Source organism: Leopardus geoffroyi, chromosome D2 (assembly GCF_018350155.1).
Source record: "Leopardus geoffroyi isolate Oge1 chromosome D2, O.geoffroyi_Oge1_pat1.0, whole genome shotgun sequence".
NCBI lineage: Eukaryota > Metazoa > Chordata > Mammalia > Carnivora > Felidae > Leopardus > Leopardus geoffroyi.
In genome coordinates this window covers 43,497,096-43,523,769 of record NC_059334.1, presented here as the reverse complement: position 1 = coordinate 43,523,769, position 26,674 = coordinate 43,497,096, and the positions used below count along the sequence as shown (strand labels likewise).

Here is a 26,674-nt window from a genome sequence, read left to right as displayed (position 1 = left end):
GAAATTTAAAATGTAGCACTAAAACTGTATTATTCTGTTATTTGTGTAATTCCAATGAGTTCACAAACTTTCAGAATATGTGGTATAGCCAGAAGATTATTTAAAAAGGCAAATTCAATACCGACATTCAGATACTAACTTTCCTGGGTAATGCCCTACTTTCTTTCTTAACTGATCTATCCTACACAGGAGACGTCTCAGACACCAAACTCAAGCCACACTATGTAGCAGTATTTTTGGAAAAAAGTGGCTGCAAGTGACCTACTGGTGGAAATAAACTGAATAAAAGGAAAGGCAAATTAGCATTCATCACAGAGAAAAACTTCACCTTCACTGTTTCATACCATTTCAAAGATTTCTAGCATTAGCATAAGAAAAATACTCCTATCAGTTTCTGTAAACATTTTGTGCTAGAGTTACCAACGATAAGATGGCAGCTAGAAACATCAAGTCCTGACTGAGAAAAATATGTCCAAGTGTTATAAGGTAGAAAGCAGGAAGTGTTCTAAAGTGTAACAATGCATAGCAGACACAGGAATTACCTAAAATTATTTTCTTGTTACATACAAGTTTATTATTACTAAATACATTTTAAAGAATAAAAGGAAGATGGAAATGGACCCATCTGTAACATGCCTGTATTTTCATGCAGGCTCTGACATGCATCATGCAAACTGGAAAAAACAAAAACAAAAGAGTGACTATGAGGAAGGTGGTAGGAAAAAATCTGAAATTGTACTGTACCACGCTTTGTCAGAGAAGTAATGGACTAACTTCTCAACTCCTTGCCAATGGCATAATGGGAGAGCAGAGACAAGAAAAAGACAGGACAATGGTGTCAGAGACCACACATAACACCAAGGAATTGCCATGACTGGGTATAGCAGCCAACAGTATTTGCTTTGCTTTTGTTGTGTTTTCCTAGGCAGTATTATTTTACTTAGTATATTTGTATAAAATAAAAACATTTTTAATAAATTTATACTTTCTTGCTAAAGAGGTTTGCAAGTTAATGTAAATATTCATAACCACATAACAATATTATGTAAAACTTCTCACACTTAAAAGGAATCATTTGAAGAATCTTACCAGTTAAAATACAGATAGAATTTTGATACAACTTAACATTCATACTCCGTAGATCTAAAATGGTTCAGCCACATGTATCCCTTACAAAGCAAGTAGAAATTATTTCTTTAATAGTTTCAGAGTCTTGCACATTGTAAACTAAATACAATTCAATATTAGTTTTTTACTTTTATTACTGTTGCTACATTAAAGACAATTCAAGTATAATCTGATCTTCATGTCTTAAATGTGATGTTCTAAATTAATAAGCAAGGTCTCCACACATCACTATAAAGATGGAAGACATGACCGGATTCCTAGCCTAACATAACTAGATTCAAAGAATTCTGTTCTATAATTCACATGAAACTTTCGAAAGTTTCTTGGGAGCCAGGAATGCTCTTATTCATAACTCTAGATCTCATAATGGTGCCTCTAGATCTCAGAGAATTTAGAGTAGATAAGTGATTGATAAAATTATATATAAACAAATTCTGAGATAAGGAGTTCCATAGCTTTTGTAAGTTGATCAGTGAACTTCTTTAAAAACTATTAAACTGATTATTGACTTAAGTAAGCATTTACTACACAGGCACAATCAATTTGAGATGCTTAATTTTCATGGGTCTTTATCTCTAAGACACAGAACCTACTAGCATTTACCTCTGGGATTCAGAGTTCAGAAAATAAAACTAAACATCATAATAGTACAAGTCCATTGGTGTGACCAGTAAGCATGGTATATTTATCCAGAGTAAGATACTGCAGGCATTATGATACAACAAATATGACTAACATAACTACAGAGCAGGTTGTTTTAAAAAGCTTATACAGAAAACAGCAATTGCTGGGTTTCTTCATATGAGAAAGTTCCCAGAGAAACTAGTTTATGGGACAGCCTCCTGGACCATGAGTTTGATGCACATTTCTAGTCAATTAACCAAAGACTAATCTAAACAGCATTTGAAAATAAATAAACAGCACTTGAAATTAGCTGCAAAAAAGGACAGAGTGCCATATTCTATTTGTTCAGTTTTTACTGAGTTACTCTAGTTACCAATTCACTGAAAAATATTTTATTTTTATGAAAAGTCACTCCCAGAGCTAATTTCTCATTAAAGCACTGAAGGTAACGCTGCACTTACATATAAAATTGATGACAGTCACATGGTAGAGCCAGATTGAGCCATGTTAATGCATACCCTATGAACACGTTTAGCAATTCAACAATATACATCAAGTGTTTCTAGAAAGTGCACACACCCTTTGTTTAAGTAACACCCTTCCAGTAATCTACCTAAGAGAAATGATGATACTGATCTATACACAAGAATAAACTGCACTGTAAGAATATATTTCATAGGGAAAAATGGAAACATCAATGCTCAATAATATTAATTAAAATGATTAGTCATTAATTAAATTAATATTAATGAAAATTATAGTATATCCACATAATGTATTATCATGTATCCATTAAAATGATGTTTTCAAGAAATATTTACTATATGAAAAATGTTCATGTAATGATGCTATGTGAAAAAAAGCAAAACCAAAAATTGGGAGGAAAATGAGAATATTATATGTTCTAAGAGAAAGTACTATTTCATACAACTTTTATCTGAATTTTAAATACACACACGTGTTGGGTTGTAAATACATAATTTCATTTAGTAAATATATACTGGGTTGTTGATATAAAATGAATTTGTAAGTGTCATTTGTCAAAAAGGTTTGTGAAATATCTTCTGAGGGTTATAAAAGGAAGAAGAGGAGGAGGATATAAGACAATGTAATCATCATTATTAATGTTATTCTGGGCAGAATACAGTTAGTTATTATACTATAAATTTAGAAATCAGGCAATACTAACACTACATCAAGAAACTGCTGAGCTATGAAGACACATATATATAAACTTATGTTATTTTTGTTATTTAAAATCAAATTTTGCCTCATCTAAGTTACTGCACATGGAAGGTTAGGTCGATAAGATTTGTAAATTCTTTCAAGCCAAGATATTAAAGAGCTAATTCAACAGTATTTTTAGGCATGACAATAAATAGACATTATTTCAAAACATACTTCTTGAAAAGTCAAGTATTCCTAAAAGCATATGCTCTGGCAAGAAGAGCTACTTGAGATTACCATTAAGGCTTTTTACTCGCTAAAAGCAATTTTTTAAATTAAATTTTCCTACTATGAGGTGGGTTATTTATCATTTTAATTTTACACAATTGGCAATTAAAAAGACTAAACCAGTATTAGTTAAAATATTTGGATAAAAGCTGAATGAAGTTAAGACAATAAGAAGACCCCTTCTATGTCTAAGTGTAGATATCTTCTACTAACCCAGAGAAAAATTTAATTTGAAATTGGAAGAGAAGCATCATCCAGTTGAGATTAGTAATATACTCAAGAAAAGAAATATAAGTCAAAATTTAAGAAAATATATATATATATATATATATATATATACATATATGTGTGTGTGTGTGTGTATGTACACACACACACACACACACACACACACACACACACATATACACACCAGGATTTTCTTAGACTTATCCTTAAATTCAGCAAGAACATCCCTGGCCAATGCAGCTCTCTGGAGTCACCAGAGCTAAACATTCCCTGTAAACATTAATTATTTCACTCTCCACATATCCAGAACAGGCTATCTCATTATGCTGGAAGGTCTACTGTTCTTAATTAAAAACAAAAAGAAAACCAGATTGTCCTTCCTGAGACTAACAGCCAAGCTTGCCTTGCTTCTGCATTTAGAAAAAAAGGCAGTTTACTTATATTGATGCTCAAGAGGGCCTTGGAAAGAACTTACTAATGAAAGAGATTATAATAAAGGAGAACTCTCTCAACTATCTACCATCACTTACAGAATTAGTCTCTTCAAAAATCAACCCTAGGAATCATATACTGACTGACACAGAGACAAACATTATTTCAATAAATATAAGTTTAGTGAAGGAAGGGGAAGATCTATTCCAAAACCTGATAAAAACCACTGTATTCCATACCCTTCTTTTCTATATTAAAAAAAGAATTTAATATTCTAAAATTTCTAAAAAAAATTTAAAATTCTGTATTTTATCATTTATAATTTACATAATTCTATATTTCATATTCTATAGAAATTCTATACTTTAAAGACATTTAAAATATTCTTAAAATTTTAAATTAATAATATTTTATTAATAAGCTGCTTTAGTTTTCAGAGGAAATCCAAAACAGTGTAGGAGTTTAGAACATATTTTTCCTCTAAAGGAACCTTCCCAGCTCAGTAAGAAATATCAAAAAGCCAAGAACAAGTCCTCTAATTATTACTTTCCACAAATAGGGTCTTACAAGTCTCAATGATCAAGTTTCAGGGCCAGTTCTCTTAGCTATGTAAGCTGTGAGAACTTACCCAAGAAAAAACTCCAATATTGGTGTATTATCCTCTAGGTGGCTAACCAAAACTTTCTTCTTACTAATTTGAAGATGCAGAGAAAGAAGGTTTGATCTAGAAAAGGCAGAAAGACAGAATTTTGATAGTGTTGATAGACAGTGCTGCTTCATAGTCAGAAAATAAAAGGTAGCTTTTGACCCAAGAGGAAAGGAAGAAGCATTTGAAAACGGAGGACTAATAAATGACTCAACAGAGGGACAAGAAAATTCTAAAGCTATACAAGTAAGAAACTAGTGAAATGAGTGTTTCTGAGAAACATGTTTTGAAAACAAATGTAAACCTCTGTTTGCAATACAGAATAATTAACCTTAAATTTCAATTCCATATTATAGCTAGTTGAAGGGAAGGAGAATGAGGGAGAAAAATGGTGGGAGGAAAGGAGAAGAACTACAAGGGGTTAAATTCAAGGCAGAAATGTTAATCTGAGGTAAATCTGTCAAACCATGCAATTTACTGGCTGCAGGCCTAAAAATATATTATCATGTTATAGTTGCCCTTTGAAATTCAGATTCGTTTACTAGCATTTTAATGTAATTTCTTATGTGCTAGTGGTATCAAAATAGAGGAGAGAGGAAAGGAAAGTACTTAAAGAGAAGAAAAAGGAGGGCTACAAGAGGTGGTGGGAGATGGAAAAGGAGGAAGATGAGGAGGAGGAAAAATCCCTTTTCTTGGTGCTTCAATTACACAAATTAACTTGGTAATAAACAATTTGATATAAAAGCCTATTTTTCTACCCTATTTTTCTTTATGCTCATTTTAATTTTTATTTATTTATTTTTTTAAGTATGCTCCACGCCAGCACGGAGCCCGAAGCAGGGCTGGAACTCACAACCCTGGGACCAAGAACGAGATCAAGAGTTGCACACTCAACCCACTGAGCCACCCACAAGTTCCAATCCTATTTTTCTTTAAAACAGAAAGCACAGGGGCTCCTGGGTGGTTCAGTCAGTTAAGCTTCCGACTTCGGCTCAGGTCATGATCTCACGGTTCATGGGTTCGAGCCCACATCGGGCTCTGTGCTGACAGCTCAGATCCTGGACCCTGCTTCAGATAATGTGTCTCCCTCTGTCTCTGCCCTTCCCCTGTTCACGCTCTGTCTCTCGAAAGTAAATAAATGTAAAAAAAAAATAAAAAGAAATAAGTAAAATAAAACAGAAAACACAGAAGGGAGGGCGATGTTAATAGCCAAAAAATAAGCTTCAAACTTTGCCTCAAATTCATGCTGATACCGGGGCGCCTGGGTGGCGCAGTCGGTTAAGCGTCCGACTTCAGCCAGGTCACGATCTCGCGGTCCGTGGGTTCGAGCCCCGCATCGGGCTCTGGGCTGATGGCTCAGAGCCTGGAGCCTGTTTCCGATTCTGTGTCTCCCTCTCTCTCTGCCCCTCCCCTGTTCATGCTCTGTCTCTCTCTGTCCCAAAAATAAATAAAAAAAACGTTGAGAAAAAATTCATGCTGATACCTCATAATTTTCCAAATTCCCATAAATGAATTTTTATTTGAATAAATCACATTTCCTAATTTTAACTGCTTAAAATTTCTCCCTTTTGGACCTTTCATACTTCACATGGATAAAGATAATTTATGAAAAAATTGATGTGAATCAAAAATCAGGGCAAATCCATGGAGAAGGCATAAAAGTGACTGATTGACAATATTAATATCTCTTTTTCATTAATATTAGCTTTTTTTGGGTGACTTTTCAAAAAAGATAAAATATAACCAACTTACCAGGTGTACTTAAGTACATAATATAACATAAACACTGTTTAGGAAAGCAGATTTAATGTAAACAAAAATTTTAAGTCAATTACTAAATCATTAGAAATGTTAGTAAATCATGCATATTCAAAGCCATTTTCTTCTGTACTGTAAAGCAATTGGATGAATTATAAAACCATATTAGTTGTTAAAAAATACCCTTGAAGAATGATTAAAAAGACTTCTTTTAGATGACAGTGAAATGCAATCAAAGTTTTTTGATTAGGAAATATTTAAAGAAATGTGCAATGGTCTAGTAAGCCTGCTCCCTCAATAGTATGCATCTGTCCATATCACTGTAGGAACTGTGTACTTTTTTTTTTTAACATAACTAGATTAAAAAAATTGTTATTCATATATCTCAAGGTCACTAAAAAAGAAAATACATTAAAGGCAGATGCATGTCAGCAGGTCTAGGGTCACTGGCAATAGGTTTAAACAGTATTAGAATGAAATTAACTTCAGGTAGTTTTCCTAAGGCTCTAAGTAGATGTCTATTCACATGCAGTCAAAGGAAGAGTTAATTAAGAGAAGAGAGCCCAGGGAGTGCTGATTTAGCACATGCCTGCAGGTCACTCTGGACAGGAGAGAGGGTGCTGGGGAAGGGATAGGTCATGCAGAAGGGCAATACCATGAAGGGGAAGCCAGAGCAGGATAGGAGTGAGAGACACAGACTCACTCTGTCTGCGGTGCGGCGGAACAGTCCGTGGGATCCCCTGGAAGGAGCCCTGCCAAGGAGAGAAGGAGGGAGCAGAATACCCACCCTGTGCAGAGAGAGATGGGGTGGGGAGGTATAATAAAAAAGGGAACCGAAAAATAGAGAAACCAAAGTCATACTTTAAAAAAAAAAAATAACAATAGTGTTAATAAGAAGACAGATTTCATTTTTTTAAATATAGGTAGTTCAAATGATTAAAATACATCATAATCGAAAATTAGGTATTTTTCATATATTAAAAAATTATTTTCCCCTAATATTTATAGTTAACACATAAGAAATAAAAAATATATATTCTTCCTGGTATACATTAATCATTATAGCTTTTTTTACAACAGCAGATTCCAGTCTTTTGCAAAATTTGAAAGCATTTAAAAGGGGAGATACACTTTTAAGTATGAAACACAGAAATTGCATCAATTATATAAATCAGGCAGCAAAAAAAAAACTATCATACAAAAAATGCTTACTTCTTTTTAAATCATAGGTTTTCAGAAGATTAACAGGTAAAATAAAGAACACTGGTTGAAGATAGCAGAACCAACACAGCATTAAAAAGACTGAGAATGTTTTGAGTGAGTACTGTCAAGAATGTGACATACAGGCCACAGGTTAAACATGCATGCTTTTTTTTTTTAATTTATTTTTTTTAATTTACATTCCAGTTAGTTATCATATAGTGCAACAATGATTTCAGGAGAGGATTCCTTAAAGCCCCTTACCCATTTAGCCCATCCCCCCCTCCCACAACCCCTCCAGCAACCCTGTTTGTTCTCCATATTTAAGAGTCTCTTCTGTTTTGTCCCCCTCCCTGTTTTTATATTATTTTTGCTCCCCTTCCCTTATGTTCATCTGTTTTCCATCTTAAAGTCCTCATATAAGTGAAGTCATATGATATTTGTCTTTCTCTGACTAATTTCGCTTAGCATAATACCCTCTAGTTCCATCCACATAGTTACAAATGGCAAGATTTCATTCTTTTTGACTGCCTAGTAATACTCCATTGTATATATATATACCATATCTTCTTTATCCATTCATCCATCGATGGACATTTGGGCTCTTTCCATACTTTGGCTATTGTTGATAGTGCTGCTATAAACATGGGGGTGTCCCTTCAAAACAGCATACCTGTATTCCTTGGATAAATACCTAGTAGTGCAATTGCTGGGTTGTAGGGTAGTTCTATTTTTAATTTTTTCAGGAACCTCCATACTGTTTTCTAGAGTGCAGGCATGCTTTTTAAAATGAATAATTTATGGCTTCTTAGATTTACTTAATAACAGATTATCAGAATTGGAATACACCTGCAATGGCATTTACTTCAGTCTCCTCACTTGGGTCATCAAGCAAGAAAAAATTTATTCAATGTCCCACAAATAGGACAAAATTGGGTCTCAGGTCTGTTCCTGGCCTCCTCACCAACTGAAATACATCCACAAATAAAACTATTAAAACACTAACAAATCATCAAGGAAAATGAGCTGTAAATCATTATACCCAGTTCAATTTGCAAAAGAAAGTATGCATAATTTTTAGACCAATTAATTGGACAGAGAAATAATTTATTAGAAGATTACTAACATAGTTTATTGGTGTTTACAGTTTTCATAAACACTAGTCCAAATAAATTTTTTCCCACTTGTTTATCAATATTTCTTGGCTCAGTTCAATATAATCAGGTATTCCTTTAAATTTAAGAGTAATCGTAGCTACACTGCTCCTATAAAACAAAAACAAAATGATCCACTTTCTATGTTAATGAAGAGGAAAAACAGCTCCAAGGAACCACATGGAATTAATGATCTTTAGAATATCCTAGTTAAATAAGATCCTACCTTTTGAAATTATCTTTTCTCCACTAACTTGGCCATAGATGTTTGCAAAAATAGCTTACAAACTATTTAATAGGGTGATGATCCCCAGTGCTCTCCAAAAATATTACCTGATACAATTCTATTTTGCTGTTTCAGAAATGTTTTGGTTCAAAACCTTTACACAAAACAAGTCCTCAACCAAGAAGGGACATGCACTTTTCCTATGAGTATCACCAAGGCCAGCCACTGCTCTGGGTAAAGACACTTTCAGATAGGGATTTTGTACATAAGCTAAACTAGCAGTCAGGGATTCCTTTTCAAAGAAATAAATTCTCTCTGGAGTTCTGTGAATATAGTACTAACTGGGAGCCAGGGGAACTGTGTTTTTCTTTGGATCTTCCATAAGTCCTGCAACCTTGAAAAAGTCACTGATTTTTCTGAGCCTCAGTTTCATCATTTGTAAGATGAAAGACTGGAATGTGCTATAGAATGAATTATTTGTGTTCCCCCAAAATTTGATGTTGAGATGTATTTCCCCAGTGTGACGGTATTTGGAGGTAGGGACTTTGGGAGGTGATTAAGGCATGGGGGTGGAACCCTCACGAATGGAATTAGTGCCCTTATTAAAAAAAACAACAGCAGCAGCAACAACAACAACACAGAAAGCTCCCTAATCCCATCTACCATGAGAAGGCATGATGAGATGACTGTCTATTATGAAGGCCCTCACCAGAAACTGAATCTGCCAGTGTCTTTGATCCTCGGCCTCTCAGCCCCCAAATCCATGGGAGATGGATTTCTATTGTTTATAAGCCACCCAATCTATGGTATTCTGTTATAGCTTCCCAAGCAGACTAAGACAGAATAGTTTATCTCTAAGAAACTTCTCACTTTTAGTTCTTATCAGTTACTCACATACCTGTCCTAATCCCTACTCCAGTCATTTTTATCCTTTAATTGTATAATTCTACATATATGGCATTTGAAACAACTTTGTATCAAATGGTCTCTCATAATAATTCATTATTTCTTTGAAATACTTTTAGTGTAAGTATCTGTCATGATACCTAAAAATCTGACAGGAGTTTTTTTTTTGTTTTTTTGTTCTTAATTTTTTAATGTTTCTTTATTTTTTGAGAGAGAGACAGACAGACAGAGCATGAGCCAGGGAAAGGCACAGAGAGAGGGAGACACAGAATCCAAAGCAAGCTCCAGGCTCTGAGCTGTTATGACAGTACAGTGCCCCATGAGGGGCTTGATCCATGGACCATGAGATCATGAACTGAGCCCAAGTCAGAAGCTTAACTGACTGAGCCACCCCGGCACCCCAAACCTGGCAGGAGTTTTAAAGGATGTTAAATGTCCTACCTTCTTTACCTGGCACACAGCAGGCTCTTAATAACTGTTTATGGATTTAAACTGCATTAAATGAAGTTACTGTATTTACCTAGAGATGAAGCTATAATATTAGGCCTGAATGCATATTACAAGCACCTAAGAATCTTAGAAATAAAACTGATGACACCCATCTTCACTCTCCCAAGAGAAACAAACCATCATCTATGGGACAGGTTTGAGCATGAGAGGGAAAGAGAGACAACCTTGTGAAATAAACACATAAATAGCTCTGCCTGCTACTGCCAAGGGGCACCCATTTAATAAACTGTTTGAATAGTTGTCATTTGAGCTTATGACTAGAAAGGCAAAAAATATTACTCATTTTACTTACTTCACTTTTCCACCTCCATCTGCCCAATTCCTATCCAGCCTTCCAAGCCCATTTCAAACCCATTCTCTAGAAGCTTTTCCGGATTCTACCTAAATTAACTATGATCACTCTTGTTTATAAACACCCACATCATTTGGTGGTACTTGTCTCAGGGAATTTTTCTTCTGCTTTTCATTATATTGATTTGAATATTTCTATCATTCTTCTATTAAATATAAGCATCTTGAGAGTAATAATAGCTTTCTTACTTTCCTTGGTGTCAATCATAGCTTCATTAAGAGATGTTCACAGAAAAAGCAAGAGTGGCTATATTAATATCAAATAAAGGAAGATTCAGAGAAAACTTCCAGGCATAAAAAATTACCTTATAAAATGATAAAAGGGTCAATCTACCAAAAAGACATAGTGATCCTAAACGTATATGCACCAAACTACAGAACTGTGTAACACACGAAACAAAAACTGACAGAACTGAATGGCCAAATCCACAATTACAGCTGGAGAATCTAACACCCCTCTCTTAATAATTGATAAAACAACTAGACAATAAAATCAACAGTGATACCGAGGACTCAAGGACATCATCAACAATCAGGATCTAATCAATGTTTATAGAATACTCCATCCAGCAACAGCAAAATATGAATTCTTTTTAAGAGTCCATAGATCACTTACCACCTTTACCAGTCTAGGCGATAAAACAAACCACAACAACTAAAAGAAAAACTGCACAAAAGGTGTTTTTTTAATATAAAGGGGACATTTAAAAAAAAGTTTATTAATATATTTATTTAGAGAGAAAGAGCATGAAAGTGAGTGGAGGAGGAGCAGAGAGAGAGAGAGAGAGAATCTCAAGCAGGCTCCGTGCTATCAGTGCCAGCACAGAACCTGTCATGGAGCTCGAACCCATGAACCATGAGATCATGACCTGAGCTGAAATCAAGAGTCAGATGCTTAACTGACTGATCAACCCAGGTGTCCCACACAGAATGTGTGTGTGTTTTAAAGGAATGAAGTTCTTTGTTTTTTAAAGTTTATATACTCATTTTCAGAGAGACAGAGAGAGAGAGACTGAGAGACAGAGAAAAAAATGGAGAAGGGGCAGAAAGAGAGGGAGGAGAGAATCCTAAGCAGGCTCCATGCTCAGCATGGAGCCCAACGTGGGGCTCAACCCCACCACCCTGGGATCATGACCTGAGCTGAAATCAAGAGTCAGATGCTTAACTGATTGAGCCACCCAGGCGCCTCCAGAATGTGTTTTTGACCACCATGGAATCAAATTAGAAATCCAAAACAGAAAAATGATAGAAAAATTTCCGAACACTTGGTTACTCAACAATTCATGGATTAAAGAAATCTCAAAGGAAATTAAACACACATGCGTGCGCACATGCACACACACTGAATACAAAAGAAACACATACTGAAAGTTGTGGAACACAGCTAAAGTAGTGACAGAAAAGAGAAAAAAAACCCCACAAATCAACAAGCTGAACTGCCACCTTAAGAAACTTGGGGAAAAAAAAAAACCAAAATAAACCAAAAATGAGTAGAAAGAAGGGGGCGCCTGGGTGGCTCAGTCGGTTAAGCATCCGACTTCAGCTCAGGTCACGATCTCGCGGTCCATGAGTTCGAGCCCCGCGTGGGGCTCTGGGCTAATGGCTCAGAGCCTGGAGCCTGCTTCGGATTCTGTGTTTCCCTCTCTTTCTGCCCCTCCCCCGTTCATGCTCTGTCTCTCTCTGTCTCAAAAATAAATAAACGTTAAAAAAAAAAAAAGAAAAAAATGACTAGAAAGAAGGATACAATGAAGAGCAGAAACTACTGAAACTGAACACAGAAAAACAGAGGTAATCAAAGAGATAAAAAGTTGGCTCTTTGAAAAGTTCAACAAAATTGACAGATCACTGCAAATGATAAAGAATATCAAAGAGAAGACAAATTAGCAAAATTAGGAATGAAACAGGGTATCAATACAGATCCTCCAGCCATTAAAAAGACAGCAAGACAATACTATGAACAACTTTATAGTCATAAATTTGACAAAAGAAGATATGGATGAATTCATCAAAACCACAAACTATGAAAACTCATCTGAGTTGAAAGAAATCACTTGAATAGGTCTATAACAATTAAAAAACTCCCCCAGGGGCACCTGGGTGGCTCAGTCAGTTGAGCATTTGTTCGACTCTTGATCTCACCTTAGGTCATGATCTGACAGCTTGTGATATTGAGCCTGCTTGGGATTCTCTCTCTCTCCCTCTCTTTCTGCCCCTTCCCAGCTCATGCTCTTTCTCTCTCTCTCTCTCTCAAAATAAATAATAAATAAACTTAAACCCTGCCCCCCGCAAAAGAAATCTCCAGGCCTAGGTGGTTCACTGGAGAATTCCACCAAGTGTTTAAACAATTAATACCAATTCTACACAATCTCTTCCAGAAAACAGAACTAGAGGAAAAAATACTTTCCCACTCATTTATGAGGCTAGAATTACCCTAAAACAAAGCCAGACAAAGATAGTACACCCCCACCCCAAAACAACAATTACTCCTCACAAATATAAACGTAAAGAATCCTTAATACCACTGAATAATTCAGAAATACATAAAAGAATTATATGACTAAATGGGGTTTAGGTCCACAAGATTGATTCAAAAACAATGAATGCAATCAGTAGGCTAAAGAAAAAAAAAAAAACAAAAACAAAAACAACAACAACAACAAAACATATGTTCGTATATATTAGTATAGCAAAAGCATTTAACAAAATCAACACACATTCATGATGAAACCTCTCAGCAAACAAAGAATAGAAAGGAAGTTCCTCAACTAGCATCTTTCAAATATCTATAGCTAACATTCATTTAACAGTGAAAGACTGAATGCTTTTCCCCGTAAATCAGGAACATGGCAAGAATGCCCACCTTCATAATTCTTATTCAACTTACTACTGGAAGTTCTAACCAGTGGCATAATGCAAGCAAAGAAAAGATATATAGATCAAAAAGTAAAAACACTGTTCATATTTGCAGATGACAGGATAGTCCATGTAGAAAATCCAGATCTACAGGAAAAACTCCCAGAACTTGTGGGTTTAATAAGTTCATAGGATACAAGATCCATATACAAAAATCAATTGTATTTCTAAATACCAGCAATGAACACATGAAACTTAAATTTAAAAGACAATGCCATTTATAATAACTCAAATTGATGAAATACATAATAAATCTAAGCATATGAAGAACTTGTATTCTAAAAACTAGAAAATGTTGGTTAAAGAAATAGAAAATGATTTAAATTAATGGAGAGCTATACCTTATTCATGGATGAGAAGACTCAACATATATTAAAGATGTTAACTCCAAAATGATATTTAAGTATAACACATTTTCTGTCAAAATCCTGGCAAGAATTTTTGTAGATAAACACACGCTAATTCTAAAATTATGTGGAAAAGCAAATAAATTAGAATATATAAACGATTATGAAAAAGAAAAAGTAGGAGGAATCACTCAAGACTTTTTATATAGTTACAGCAATCAAGACAGTGAGGTATTGGTGGAGGGGTAGATACATAGGTAAATGGAACAGAGAAATCAGAAGCAGATCCCCACAAGTATATAGTTGACTGATTTTTGACAAAAACACAAAAGTAATTCAACCGAGAAAGGGTCGTATGCATGTATGTACGTATGTATGTATGAATGTATTTATTTATTTTAGGTAGGCTTCATACCCAGTGCAGAGCTCAATGCAAGTTCAAACTCAGGACCCCAAGATCAAGACTTGAGCTGAGATCAAGAGTTGGATGCTTAACTGACTGAGCCACCCAGGTGCCTCATAGAAAGTATAGTCTTTTTTAACAAATGGTGCAAAGCAACTGGATACTGGAAGGAAAATAATGAACCTTGACCTAAACCTCATATCTTACATAAAAATTAAGTCAAGATGGATCACAGATTCAAATGCAGAATGTAGAAGTATAAACATCTCCGATGGAAACAAACTTTTCAACATCTTGGCCTTGGTGAAACATTTAGGCATAACACAAAAAGCACAATCCATGAAAGACAAAAAATATTCATAAATTGGACTTCATCAAAATTAAGATATTTTACTCTTGAATTACTCTATGAGGAAGATTTCCCCAATAAGGGGAAAATTCTTGCACACCACATACTTTACTCTTATGTAAGGACTTGGATAATACATCAAGAACTCTCAAAATTCAACATTAAAAAAATTAAAAATCGAGTTACAAAATGGGAAGACATGAAGATGTATTTCAAGAAGAAAATGGCAAGTTAAATACACAAAAGACATTAGCGCCATTAGCCATTATGGAAATAGAAATTAAAACCACACTGATATATCACTAGACACTTAGCAGAATGGCTAAAATTAAAAAAATAACACTGCTAAATACTAATAAAGATGTAGAGAAACCAGGGGCACCTGGGAGGCTGTCAGTTAAGTGTCTGGCTCTTGATTTTGGCTCATGATCCCACAGTTTCGTGAGTTCAAGCCCCATGTTGGGCTCTGCAAAGACAGTGCAGAGCCTGCTTGGGATTCTCTCTCTCCCTTTCTCTGCCCCTCCCCCACTCGTACTGTCTCTCTCTCAAAAATAAATAGATAAATTTAAAAAAATATGCAGAGAAACTGTATCTCTCATACAATGTTGATGAGAATCTGTTCCAGCAGTTGTTCTGATAAGCAGTTTGGGAGTTTCTTTGAGAACTAAATACAGAGTTACCATATGACCCAGAATGCACACTCTGGGCATTTATCCCAGAGAAATGAAAAATTCCTCTACACAAATACTTGCAGCAGCTTTATTTGTAATAGCCCAAAACTGGAAATGATCAAGATGTCTTTCAATAGATAAAGTGGTTAAACAAACTATAGAACATCCATATCATGGAATACTACTTGGCAATAAAAAGGAGCAAATTACTGATAGACACAACTTCTTGGATGAATTTCCTTATGCTGAGTGAAAAAAGTCAATCTCAGGGTGTCTGGGTGGCTCAGCTGGTTGAGCGTCTGACTTTGGCTCAGTTCATGATCTTCATGGGTTCAAGCCCCGCATCAGGCTCTGTGCTGACAGCTCAGAACCTGAAGTCTGCTTTGAATTCTGTTTCCCCCTTTCTCTGCCCCTCCCCTACTCGTGCTCTGTCTCTCAAAAAATAAAATGTTTAAAAAAATTTTTAAAAAGCCAATCTCAAAAGGTCACACACTATATAATATCACTTACATAAAATTCTTGAAATCACCAAATTAAAGGTATGGAAAAACAGTGGCTGCCAGGAGTTAGGAATGGTAGAGGAAGGGAATGGTCCTGACTCTTAAAAGGTAGCACACAAGGCAAAACTTCATAGTGGCACAATAATTCTGTATCTTAAATATGGTGGTTGTTGCTGGAATCTAAGCAGTAATAAAATGGCATAGAACTACAAAAATACTAATGTCAGTTTCCTGGGTTTGATATTGTATTGTAACTACATAAAGTGTAACCATTGTGGGATATGGGTGAACCATACAAGGGATCTTTCTGTACTTTTTTTGTAACTTTTTATAATCTGTGAGTATTTAAAATAAAAAGTAAAAAAAAAGGGAAGAATAAAACCATAATGCACTTTAGAGTAATACAGAGGAAAACTATTTAAAATGCTGATTACATTGGTAGGGAGAGAAAGAAAACATGTTTAAAGATATTCTCATCTCTATAAAGGTAATTTCCCTGAGTATGAAAATAAGAAAGACTATGTACTCCTTTTAACAGTAAACAACTGAATTAGCTATAAAATAAATACACGACTAACTAAACCTTGAGATCAGGCAACTTCAGAAACAACAGATATCTGAGCAACACTAAGCAGCAGCACTAAGAGTTAGGCACTGGCTCCCCATGATTCTGTATCTATTAGTAGTGTTTCCACAACAAAAGAGAACTTGTAGAGAAGAACCTAACTTAGAAACTTAGAAGATTTAGGATTTATAAGATGTAAGGAAAGGGTGAGAGAGACCTGATCTTCAGCAAAAAGACAGCAGAAGCAAAGCAAGTTCCCAAATGCATGGAGCTGTTCCAGCATTGAGTGCTGGAACACACTACACTCCTGAACTGAAGTCTGCTGTTAGTCATGGCAATTGTATGATGGAGTTGAAAGCCAGAAGGTCTAGTCCCCAAATCTGGAACACATGTCCACCATCCTCTGGTCCAGTAAGAAGAGCCTCATTCTCCTGTCCTCTCAGGTGTCCTTTGCTATCTGCTCATGAATATCATAAACTAAGAATCAGGCAATGTCTTTGATTTAGCATCCAAAACCCTTAGCACACTGGGACTGAAATATAGAACAAACTAATCAAAGTTCACTGAATGAATGAATAAATGGCTCTATGGTTTAAAAGCTGAAGGAATGTACTATTTATTTATTTATTTGTTTGTTTATTTATTTGGTCAATTCCTGCTACTTAGTTCAGGTTTAAAGCCTAATCCAATGACCTCCACACAGAACTGAATTATGGCTGGTCTGAAAGGAAATGTACTCTAAATGCAAAATACCCCCCAAATGTCAAAGACTTAGTACCAGTAAAAAATAAAAAATCAGAATGTAAAATATCTCAATATCTTCTTTATATTGCTTTCATGCTCAAATAGTACTCTTGGGTTAATAAAATGTTTTATTAAAATTAATTCCACAGGGGGCCTGGGTGGCTCAGTTGGTTAGGTGTATGACTCTTGATTTCAGCTCAGGTCATGATCTCACAGTTTTGTGAGATTGAACCCCGCATTGATAGCGTCCCTGTGGCAGTGTGGAGTCTGCTTGGGATTGTCTCCCTCTCCTCTCTCTGCCCTTCCCCTCACGCCTCTCATGTGTGTGCTCTCTCTCTCTCTCTCTCTCAAAATAAATAAATAAACTTAAAAAAAATTAAATCTGCTTGTTCCGTTTTCACTCTAATTTGGATACTAGGACATTTACAAATGTGGGTCACGGTATATTTCTACTGGAGCACTAATCTAGAAGGCAGCAAGTGCCTAATTCTGTCTTAGTTGATGCCATGAAGTCATGAAGTTCCCTAAGCTCTAACCATGAAAGTACCTTTTGCTCATCGAAATCTACTTTAAATCTTCTGATGACTTTTAAGACGAAATGGTAGATATGAGATGCTTTCTGCTAGAGAAACCACAATGGTTGTGCATAAAAACTAAGAGCAGTAGGTATGCATATGAATATATTCAATCCAAAGGGAAAAATGAAATCTACTTATAGAAAAACATGCCTGGGATATCTGACAAATAGTTTAATAATATGCATGATATTCTAATTACACTTTAAAATAGGTGGGACATAAAAAAAACAGAAACAAAAACAAAATAAGGAAAAAAAAACCCTGAAAAACAGAAGTGTCTGAACTCAGGGTTTTAGAGGCAACTTCGTTTTTCTCAAGATAAAGCCTACTGAGACCAAGTCTTCACATAAAAACATTTGTGTGAGGGCCGCATGAGTGGCTCAGTTGGTTGGACGTCCGACTCTTGATTTTGGCTCAGATCATGATCTCACCGTTGGTGAGATTGAGCCCCATGTCTAGCTCACTGACAGCGCGAAGCCTGCTTGGGATCCTCTCCTCACCCTCCGTCCCTTCCTTTGTTCTCTCTCTCTCTCCTCAAATAAATAAACTTAAAAAACAGAACAACAATTTGTGTGAACTCTGTGTGGCATAAGGTGAGGAACTGTGAGCCAATTCTGTCAGAACACTTGTAGCTCTCCCATCAAACAGCTTTTTCTTAATGCAGAGGTGAGAACACACAAGAGTTTCCACCTGAAGTTAAGAGTGTGGGGGATTTTTATCTTAGCAATGAGGAGATAAAACTTTTCCTGATTCATGATTAGTTTGCTTATTTCTCCCTCATCTGGGAGAGCTTAGGAAACTTCCTTAGGAAACTTCCTTGCTCCCAAAGGATTTGTGGCACTTGGCACTGCAACAGTGAGCTTTCCTAGTAGATAAAGCTTTATCAGTAAAGATTTCTGTCCATACACTCAAGTCCCCCCTATGCTCTTAATCTACATCTCTAGCTAATTTCTCCTGATTAATTTCATCTGAAAGACTGATTTGATCAACATGCTTTTTTTTTGTTTTTTGAGAGAGAGAGAGAGAGAGAGAGAGAGAGAGAGTCTGTGAGTAGGAGAAAGGGGCAGAGAAGACCAAAGAGAGAGAATCTTCAGCAGGCTCCACAATCAGTGTGGAGCCTAATGTGGGGTTCGATCCCATGATGCTGGGATCAGATGCTAAGCTGACTGAGCCACCCAGATGCCCTGTTCATTTGCTTCGAGAAACCTAATAGGATCATCCATTTCTCACTAATTGCTATCATTAAATTTCTAAGAGCAAAATCTCTTTATGTCCTGCCTACACCCTTGATGTACAAGTCAGTAAATTAAAATTCTATATCACACAAATGAAATGGATCCCAGTAGTAGAAAACTTTGGTGGTATCATTTGTTTTTTTAACTATAGTATAGTAAACTTCGCTTCTATCAGTGGATACTTTAAACAAAGTTTTAAAACTTCCTTTTATAATTCTGGCATTTGGTACTGGAGGGCACAGATTTAGATACCCTTAAATTTACAACTAGATAAGTCACTCAGTCGCTAAGATAGTCATATTTAATTTGTTCTTAGCCTTGAAAAACAATTCTATTTTTCAGTTAATGGTTTCAGATGTGTCCACGAAAGTTATAGTGTAACTGTTTAAAACTCAGTGTAAAGATACACATAATAGAATTCTTATTGTGTTGCCATAAACACATGCAGCTAGAATGTGATGTCTCAGCTATACAGGTGGCTCCTGTTAGCATTTGGGTCACTGGAACACAAGCCATATTCAATGGTCAATATCTAAAAATGACTAACATTAACAATTTAAAAATAGTTATATGATCACATTGTAATTATTTGTTTAAAATTTTTTTTAATGTTTATTTATTTTTGAGACAGAGAGAGAGAGCATGAACGGGGGAGGGTCAGAGAGAGGGAGACACAGAATCTGAAACAGGCTCCAGGCTCTGAGCTGTCAGCCCAGAGCCCGACGCGGGGCTTGAACTCACAGACCGCGAGATCACGACCTGTGCCGAAGTCGGACACTCAACCGAATGAGCCCCCCAGGCGCCCCTAATTACTTGTTTAAACACCAAAGTATATGTATATTTCACTTAAAATACTTCTAGTGGCATACGTTATATATAAGCAATTAGTGAATATAAATAAATAAAAGAACTCTACAAAGAAACAAATCCTTTAATTCCCTTCAGTAATATATAGGAGTAATAATATAACACTTATCCAATTGGGAGAAAATGGCATACCAAAGTATAAAATCAGGTCATTATTCTCACGTAAAAATTAACAATAATTATGCTGCCCACTCCCAAATCAGGAAGGCATAGTGTAAAAGAAAAAGGACTTAGGAGAGTGTCCTCTTAAGACAAACCTTTAGGTTGTAATGTTCCTTTCATTTAATATCTCATCTTCTCTCCCAAGCAAGAAAAAAAAAGGGAGGGAGTGGAGTTCTCTAATAGTTACATATATCATGCTGCTAGGAACTAGACAAACTACTTTTCCTTTGAAAATTATAAACGGTTGACATGATTTTTGTGATGGGTCTGTGATAAAGATCTCCAATTTTATCTTTTCTATTTTGTAAATAGTTATGATAGGAACAACCCAAGATAATGCTATTCATAAGAATATACTTGTATACAATAATGTCCTATCTTTAAAAATAAACTTTTGTCAAGTTTAGGGATTTAAAATTAATCTTGGTTTCTAACATAATCACTATTTTACTAGTATTTCTAGTCTTCAACTACTTTTGTGTAAGTGATTAGATACCTTCCACATTGTTGTTCTTTCCACATTACCCGTTTCACCACTTTATCTGGGTATTTTGTCCCTCAGATGAGAATATTTCAGCAAAAGCAGACTTATCCGCTCTCCTTTGAAGGTACCATCTTCTGGTACAGCTCATTCTTATCTCTTTTTCCCTCTTTCTTTCCCTCCCTATTTCTAAAATCCATCTTCTTTATTTTCCTTCATTTCTTCCCAAAATGTCTATTTCTTTTCATGTTTCTTTCCACTTCATAAATGGCTGTATTATACACAGTATCTCTCTCTTCTCTACCATCCTTCTCTGCTTTCTACTACAACCAGATTTCTTCCTCTGATACCAGGAAATGTTCAGAGGACATGCTTACATATCCCACACAAATCTCTGAAGTAGATTCTGCTTCAGATCCTCAACTAACTCAGACAGTGTCAAGAAGCATATTTAAATTTCCCAAGATAGTCACAGAATGGTGAAGAACCAAGGACTCAGACTATAACTTGCAATCTTCCATAAGCTTAGCCAGATCAAAAAAATGTTACCTTGGAGATTTTTAAATATAACATGGTGGTTTTGATACCCCCAAATCACTACCTAACAAACTCATTGTTGCCAAAGAAGAATCCCATTGTACCTCCCCATCATCAACATCTTGTTTAAATATGTTGGGTTCCTTCTAAAAAAAGAACATGTAGAATCAAGTGTAACTTTTAGAAGAGAGAAGAAAATCTTTATTATTATAATAAATGGTTTCTAAAAGAATTTATTTCAAATGAATCCTAAGTCCAAAAGAAAAATAAAAATCAGAGAATAAATACAATATTTAATGTTAATAACTAATAATTATTATTTAACTAAGTAAATAAATATATGTAACTACATATTTAACTAAATACTACTCAATAAAATTACTTTTCCAGTAATTCCTGGATAAAAATTTGAATTCTATTTTCAAATGGGCCTTAACACCAACTTCAACTATTCCCTTAAAATAAATAAAACTGTGTTGTAGCCAAAATCATGTACTTAACTACTGCCTAAATGTATCTTCCTACCTCATCACCTTTACTTGTACTGTTCCTTTTGTCAAGGATATTTCTCCCATTCAATCTGCAAAACCTCTCTCAATCCTTCAAGGCCTTTGGGGGAAGGAACCTTGAACTAGCAGTCAGTAGCTTAAAGTTAGAGTAGTATCTCAGCCACCAGTTAATTATGGAAACTTTAATATGTGATTTAATCTCCCTGATTTTTGTTAACTAGATAACTATAAGACAAAAGTGTTAAGCCAGGTGATTCCTATAATAACAGATGACAAGGAAGCCTAAGTTTGTTAGGAGTGCTATGCTAGAAAACTGACCTTCATTTCACCCAAAATTACAGTATAACTAACTCAGCAATGTCTTGGGATTGTTTTGCACCATTTACTTTTGTCTGATTAATAGCCAGTTTTCAGAACAGTAAGGTCAAAAAAGACAAAGGTTGTATAAAGACTCCCATGAGGATGAGAAAATGGAACTTCTTACACTTAATGAAATCACCAAACTTCTTAGTAACAGTGTCAGAAAGCACAATATCTGTGAGGAAACTGGAGAAACCTGGAAAGCCCAAATCTCCATCTAGAAGCAAGAGGCATAATCTTATTTTCCAATTTCCTCCATCAGGTAAGGTTCCACACCCTTTGACGTTAAAGAAATATGATATCATCTCTGCCTACTGGCATCTTTTACTTTCTATGATTTCAACTACAACCTTGGCCTTCTTCACCAAGCTCCTTGATTCTTCCAACTGGTCTTTCCCAATCTTTGGAACCTTATAGAACTCACTACACTTTATATCATATCACCAGTTCCTTTAATAAGCACTTGCTAATGGAGGAAGGAATCCTTATTTGTCTGTGTATTTCCTTCCCCAATTCCCTACTTCTACTGCAAGAGCCTAATAACTGAGACAAGAGAGGCTCACAAATTTTTGTTGAATAAACTAATTATTAGCATCATACCTTATATACAGCACACACAAAAAATTACTCGTTAGATGAAATGGAAAAAAGCATCTTGTAAGCTTTAAAGCCATAGCTAAACTTTAAAAATTGGACTATTGATCATATTAACCACTATGGTTCCTTGTTCACTTGTTAATAGGATTCCACTGCTAAAGTAAGGCAAAAGAAGCGTCAAAGGTGGCTTTCTAAGGCATTCCCTTAACAAAAAAATATTTATTAGCTGGCACCCTACAACAGGATCATGATGACTAGATGGCTATGTGATGATTCTCTGGCACAGGCATACCCTGAACTGAGTTTTAGAACTCAGATTAAATTATGGTCAGTATATTTTAGACTAAATATATTTTGAAAAACAAGAAGCACGGAACACGTGGTTACTTTCTACTGTTCAGAAGAAACCATTCCCTAACTATGCCTACAAATCTGCATCTTAATAAATTTATACTTCTTAATAACCTCAACATTTAAGTAAATATGATAGAATATATTTGAAAAGTTTCAACAACAAAATAAAATGCTACATCATATATTTTCAAAGAGCTATATGCTGCTAAACAGGAAAGATTGCATTTTTTGGATTTCTATTTCTTTTAGGGCATGAGGAAATACTACTCTCATAAATACATGCAATGAGAGGAGACTAGACACTCAAATAAAACGGGCTATAGTGTGAAGAATGGAAAAGCTATTAAATGCACATTCATTATATAAGACACACAAGAGAAGCTTTAGAAAGCACATAAACACCTAAGAGACAAGAAAACTCAACTTACCTAAAAAAAAAAAAAAAAAAAAAAAAATACAGCCATGGCAGATTCAAAATTATTAGATTAGAGTAAAAAAGAGTGGAACAAACATCAAAAGAATAAATGACATGAGAAGAGGTTAAGGGCATATGTTACTTACAGGAATTCTTCTCCAGGGTGTTTGAGTGTATTTTTCAGCATATGTGCATTTTTCCTCTTTAAATTTTTGGTGGCAGTTACACCGAGTTGCCTGAATAAAACCACAAATTTTTATACTAGTATAATTCTCTACATACATATACATACAAAGTATAGGCTCACTTAAAGGGTAAAAGACCAGTACCACAAAAAAAGGGGCAAACATCCACATCTATTCAGAAGTTTCCCAACTTATTCAGAGACTGGGTTCTACAGTTAGTCAGTAAAGCTAAAATTCTGAATACTAAAAATTAACCTTGGGAACCTCTTACATTATCCATAAACACATTATCTATGATCTTATGTATATAAACATAGTACTGTGTATATAAATGTATAATATATACAGCAATATACAGTTTATAAAGAATACAATTGCAAAATCTACTTTATTTCTCTAAACTACAATGGTACTATTAGTCACCACCAGTTTCTTAAATTCATTTTTGATACAACTCTACTAGATACTAAATACCACCAGTCCACAAGTAAGGTTATCTATTCATATGTGTAGTGCTTTTTTAAGCCTCCTTAATAATGTGTTAATCTTATTGGACTAAACAATTTGAAGGATCTCTGCCTTGTGACAAGATCCATCTGACCATTTCAGTTCACAAATGAATTCTCTACATATGATTCTACTCACAGCATACTCATTTAGTCATTTATACAACACAAAGCAATGTACCTATTGTATAAACTTTGGTCTCTCAAATAAATAAATACCGAATTTTTAAAAAGAATGAAAAAACTGAGTTTCTGAGTTTCTGAAAAAACTGAGAAACTAGAGTTTCTCCCTAGTGTGAAGTTTATTAAACAACCCCACTGGAGGTAAACATATTATCTTGTAGGAAAATCTACATAGTAAATTCTTGATTACTGCATCAAGTTAAAATTATGTGCCTACTTTAAAACTATTTTAAATATTTTGTAATTTTTCTTAATTATAATCAGATCATTCCATTTTTCATATATAAAACAAGATCTAATTGCAAGCAAAAATCTCTATAGTAAAGACATTTTTCCATTCCTAAGAAATGGGATAGTCACAGAAATAAAATTGAATATATAAGCAGGCAACTTAAGAGTCTTGTGGAATGCACTGTAATAGGATGTAACTTTTAATATATATGGGAGGCATGTAAAGAAAAGATAAAGCATTTATTTTAATGCAAGCACATTATGTACAATCTATCCTGATTAGTGCAATTCCAGAAGTAATTTTCTTTTTGTAGTCTATGTGCTATCATACTAAGAATAGTATTTGGCAAATGTTTGAATTTTCCAATAATTTTCAGAATTATTTGTGACGCTTCAATAGATCTAAAACAACTACCCAAAGCATTTCCTGTCCATGTGCTCATGTTCTATGTAGTCCCATATTTCAGGAAAGTACATCCTATCTTTTGACCCAATGATAGATTTTGATTAGTTTGAACCAATCAGATTAATCCCATTCCACTATGCTTAGGAGGGACAAAGAACCCAAATGTAGCCAATACAATGTGAGAAAAGTCTGCGTTATTTCTGGGAAAGTGCTCTTGATTTTTAAAATAGGCATGCAAAAAAAAAAAAAAACCCACAAAAAAACCCCCAGGCCCTTTTCCTACTTTTGGGGACTAATATGCAAGTATGTGACATATAGAACTAAAGAAGACATCTTGTAACCATCAAAGGTCAGCTAAAAGGATTCCAGAAAAGCCAACTGAGAACTTCACCATTACCCAAATGACCATTTAAGTAACCATGAAAATTGGTGGGATCTGTATTATTTTGTTACTTGACTTTACAAATGTTCTAATCTTTAAGTTACTTTTAGGGATTTTTACTTGGAACTTATCACATCATAAGAAATGCACTGATTTACAAGCTGGGTGATCTGGGACAAGTCATTAAATAAGAGTTAATATTTATCATGCATCCATGGTCCAGGTTATAGCATTAGGTAGTTTACATAATATAGTTCTTTAAATTATCATAATCTTATATGGCATTATTTTTATTATCCTCACGTATAGAAGAGGCTTAGGAGAAATTAAGTAACTTCCCCAAGAGAACATTGCCATTAAGTTTCAGAACAAGGATTTGAACCCAGGTCTATCCAGCTTTTCACAGCTGATCATAGTTTTTCAAATATATGATCTAGTCATATATGTTAGTCTGCTTAAGCTGAGTTCTACTTTCTATGACTCTATAAAGAAAATTCCACATGATTATTCTGAGGGTTCACTGAGAAAATGTATCTAAATTAACTATTACTTAACTAGTGTAGTGAGGGAAAATTAAAGGGCATTCTTAGCATTTTAAATAAGGTTTAAATTGTTGAGCGTCTATACTTTCCAGTTAAATTCTTGAAGCATCGCAATTTGATTTTACAACTGGACATTTCACACAAAATATGAATTCTACGTTTTATGCCGAGACTACTTTTCTGAAACTCTAGATACAAACATAGGTTAGGGGTGACTGCATATATATTTTTTTAAAAGATAAGATGCATTGAAGTTCGAACTAGAAAGGGACTTTGAAATCCCCCAGAAAATCCTTCACATTTTTTCCCTTAAATTCCAGTGTTGTTAACATACAATGCTATGTTAGTTTCAGCTGTATAACACAGACCATACATCAATTAATTCCATACATTACTGTGTTCATCAAGTGCACTCCTAATCCTCTACACCTATTTCACCCATTCCCCTACCCACCTCCCCTCTGGTAATCTGTTCTTTCTAGTTAAGAGTTTGTTTTTGGTTTATTTTTTTCTCCATTATTCATTTGTTTTGTTTCTTAAATTCCACATATGAATGAAATCCTTTGGTATTTGTCTTTCTCTAACTGGCTTATTTCACTTAGCATTATATTCTCTATATCCATTAATGTTGTTGCAAATGGCAAGATTTCATTCTTTTTATATGGTTGAAAAATATTCCATTACATACACACACATTCATATATATGAACCACATCTTCTTTATCCATTCTTCTATCAATGGACACTTGGGCTGCTTCCATAGTTTGGCTATTATAAACGATGCATAAATAAACATGGGGTGCATGTATCCCTTCAAAGTAGTGGTTTTGTACTCTGAGTAAATACCCAGTAGTGCATTTAATGGATTGTAGGGTGCTTCTATTTTTAACTTTTTGAGGAACCTACATATTGTCTTCCACAGTGGCTGCACCAGTTTGGATTCCCGCCAACAGTGCACAAGGGTTCCTTTTTCTACACATCCTTGCCAACACTGGTTATTTCTTGAATTTTTGATTTTAGCTATTCTGACACGT

At 34.9% G+C, this 26,674-nt stretch overlaps 1 protein-coding gene across 9 annotated transcripts in view; it reads right to left on the bottom strand.

Annotated features, from left to right (window-relative positions):
• The window catches only part of CCSER2 (coiled-coil serine rich protein 2), a 197,321-nt gene that overhangs the window by 10,480 nt on the left and 160,167 nt on the right, over window positions 1–26,674 (bottom strand). For 4 of the 9 annotated variants that reach the window (XM_045437888.1, XM_045437896.1, XM_045437895.1 and 1 more), the window contains one exon: window positions 23,352–23,441. In XM_045437888.1, coding sequence (XP_045293844.1) covers window positions 23,352–23,441 — 90 coding nt within the window. Of the gene's footprint in view, window positions 1–744; window positions 785–6,926; window positions 7,060–23,351; window positions 23,442–26,674 lie in introns of all 9 variants that reach the window. The other 5 variants (XM_045437889.1, XM_045437891.1, XM_045437892.1 and 2 more) reach the window with 5 other exon arrangements.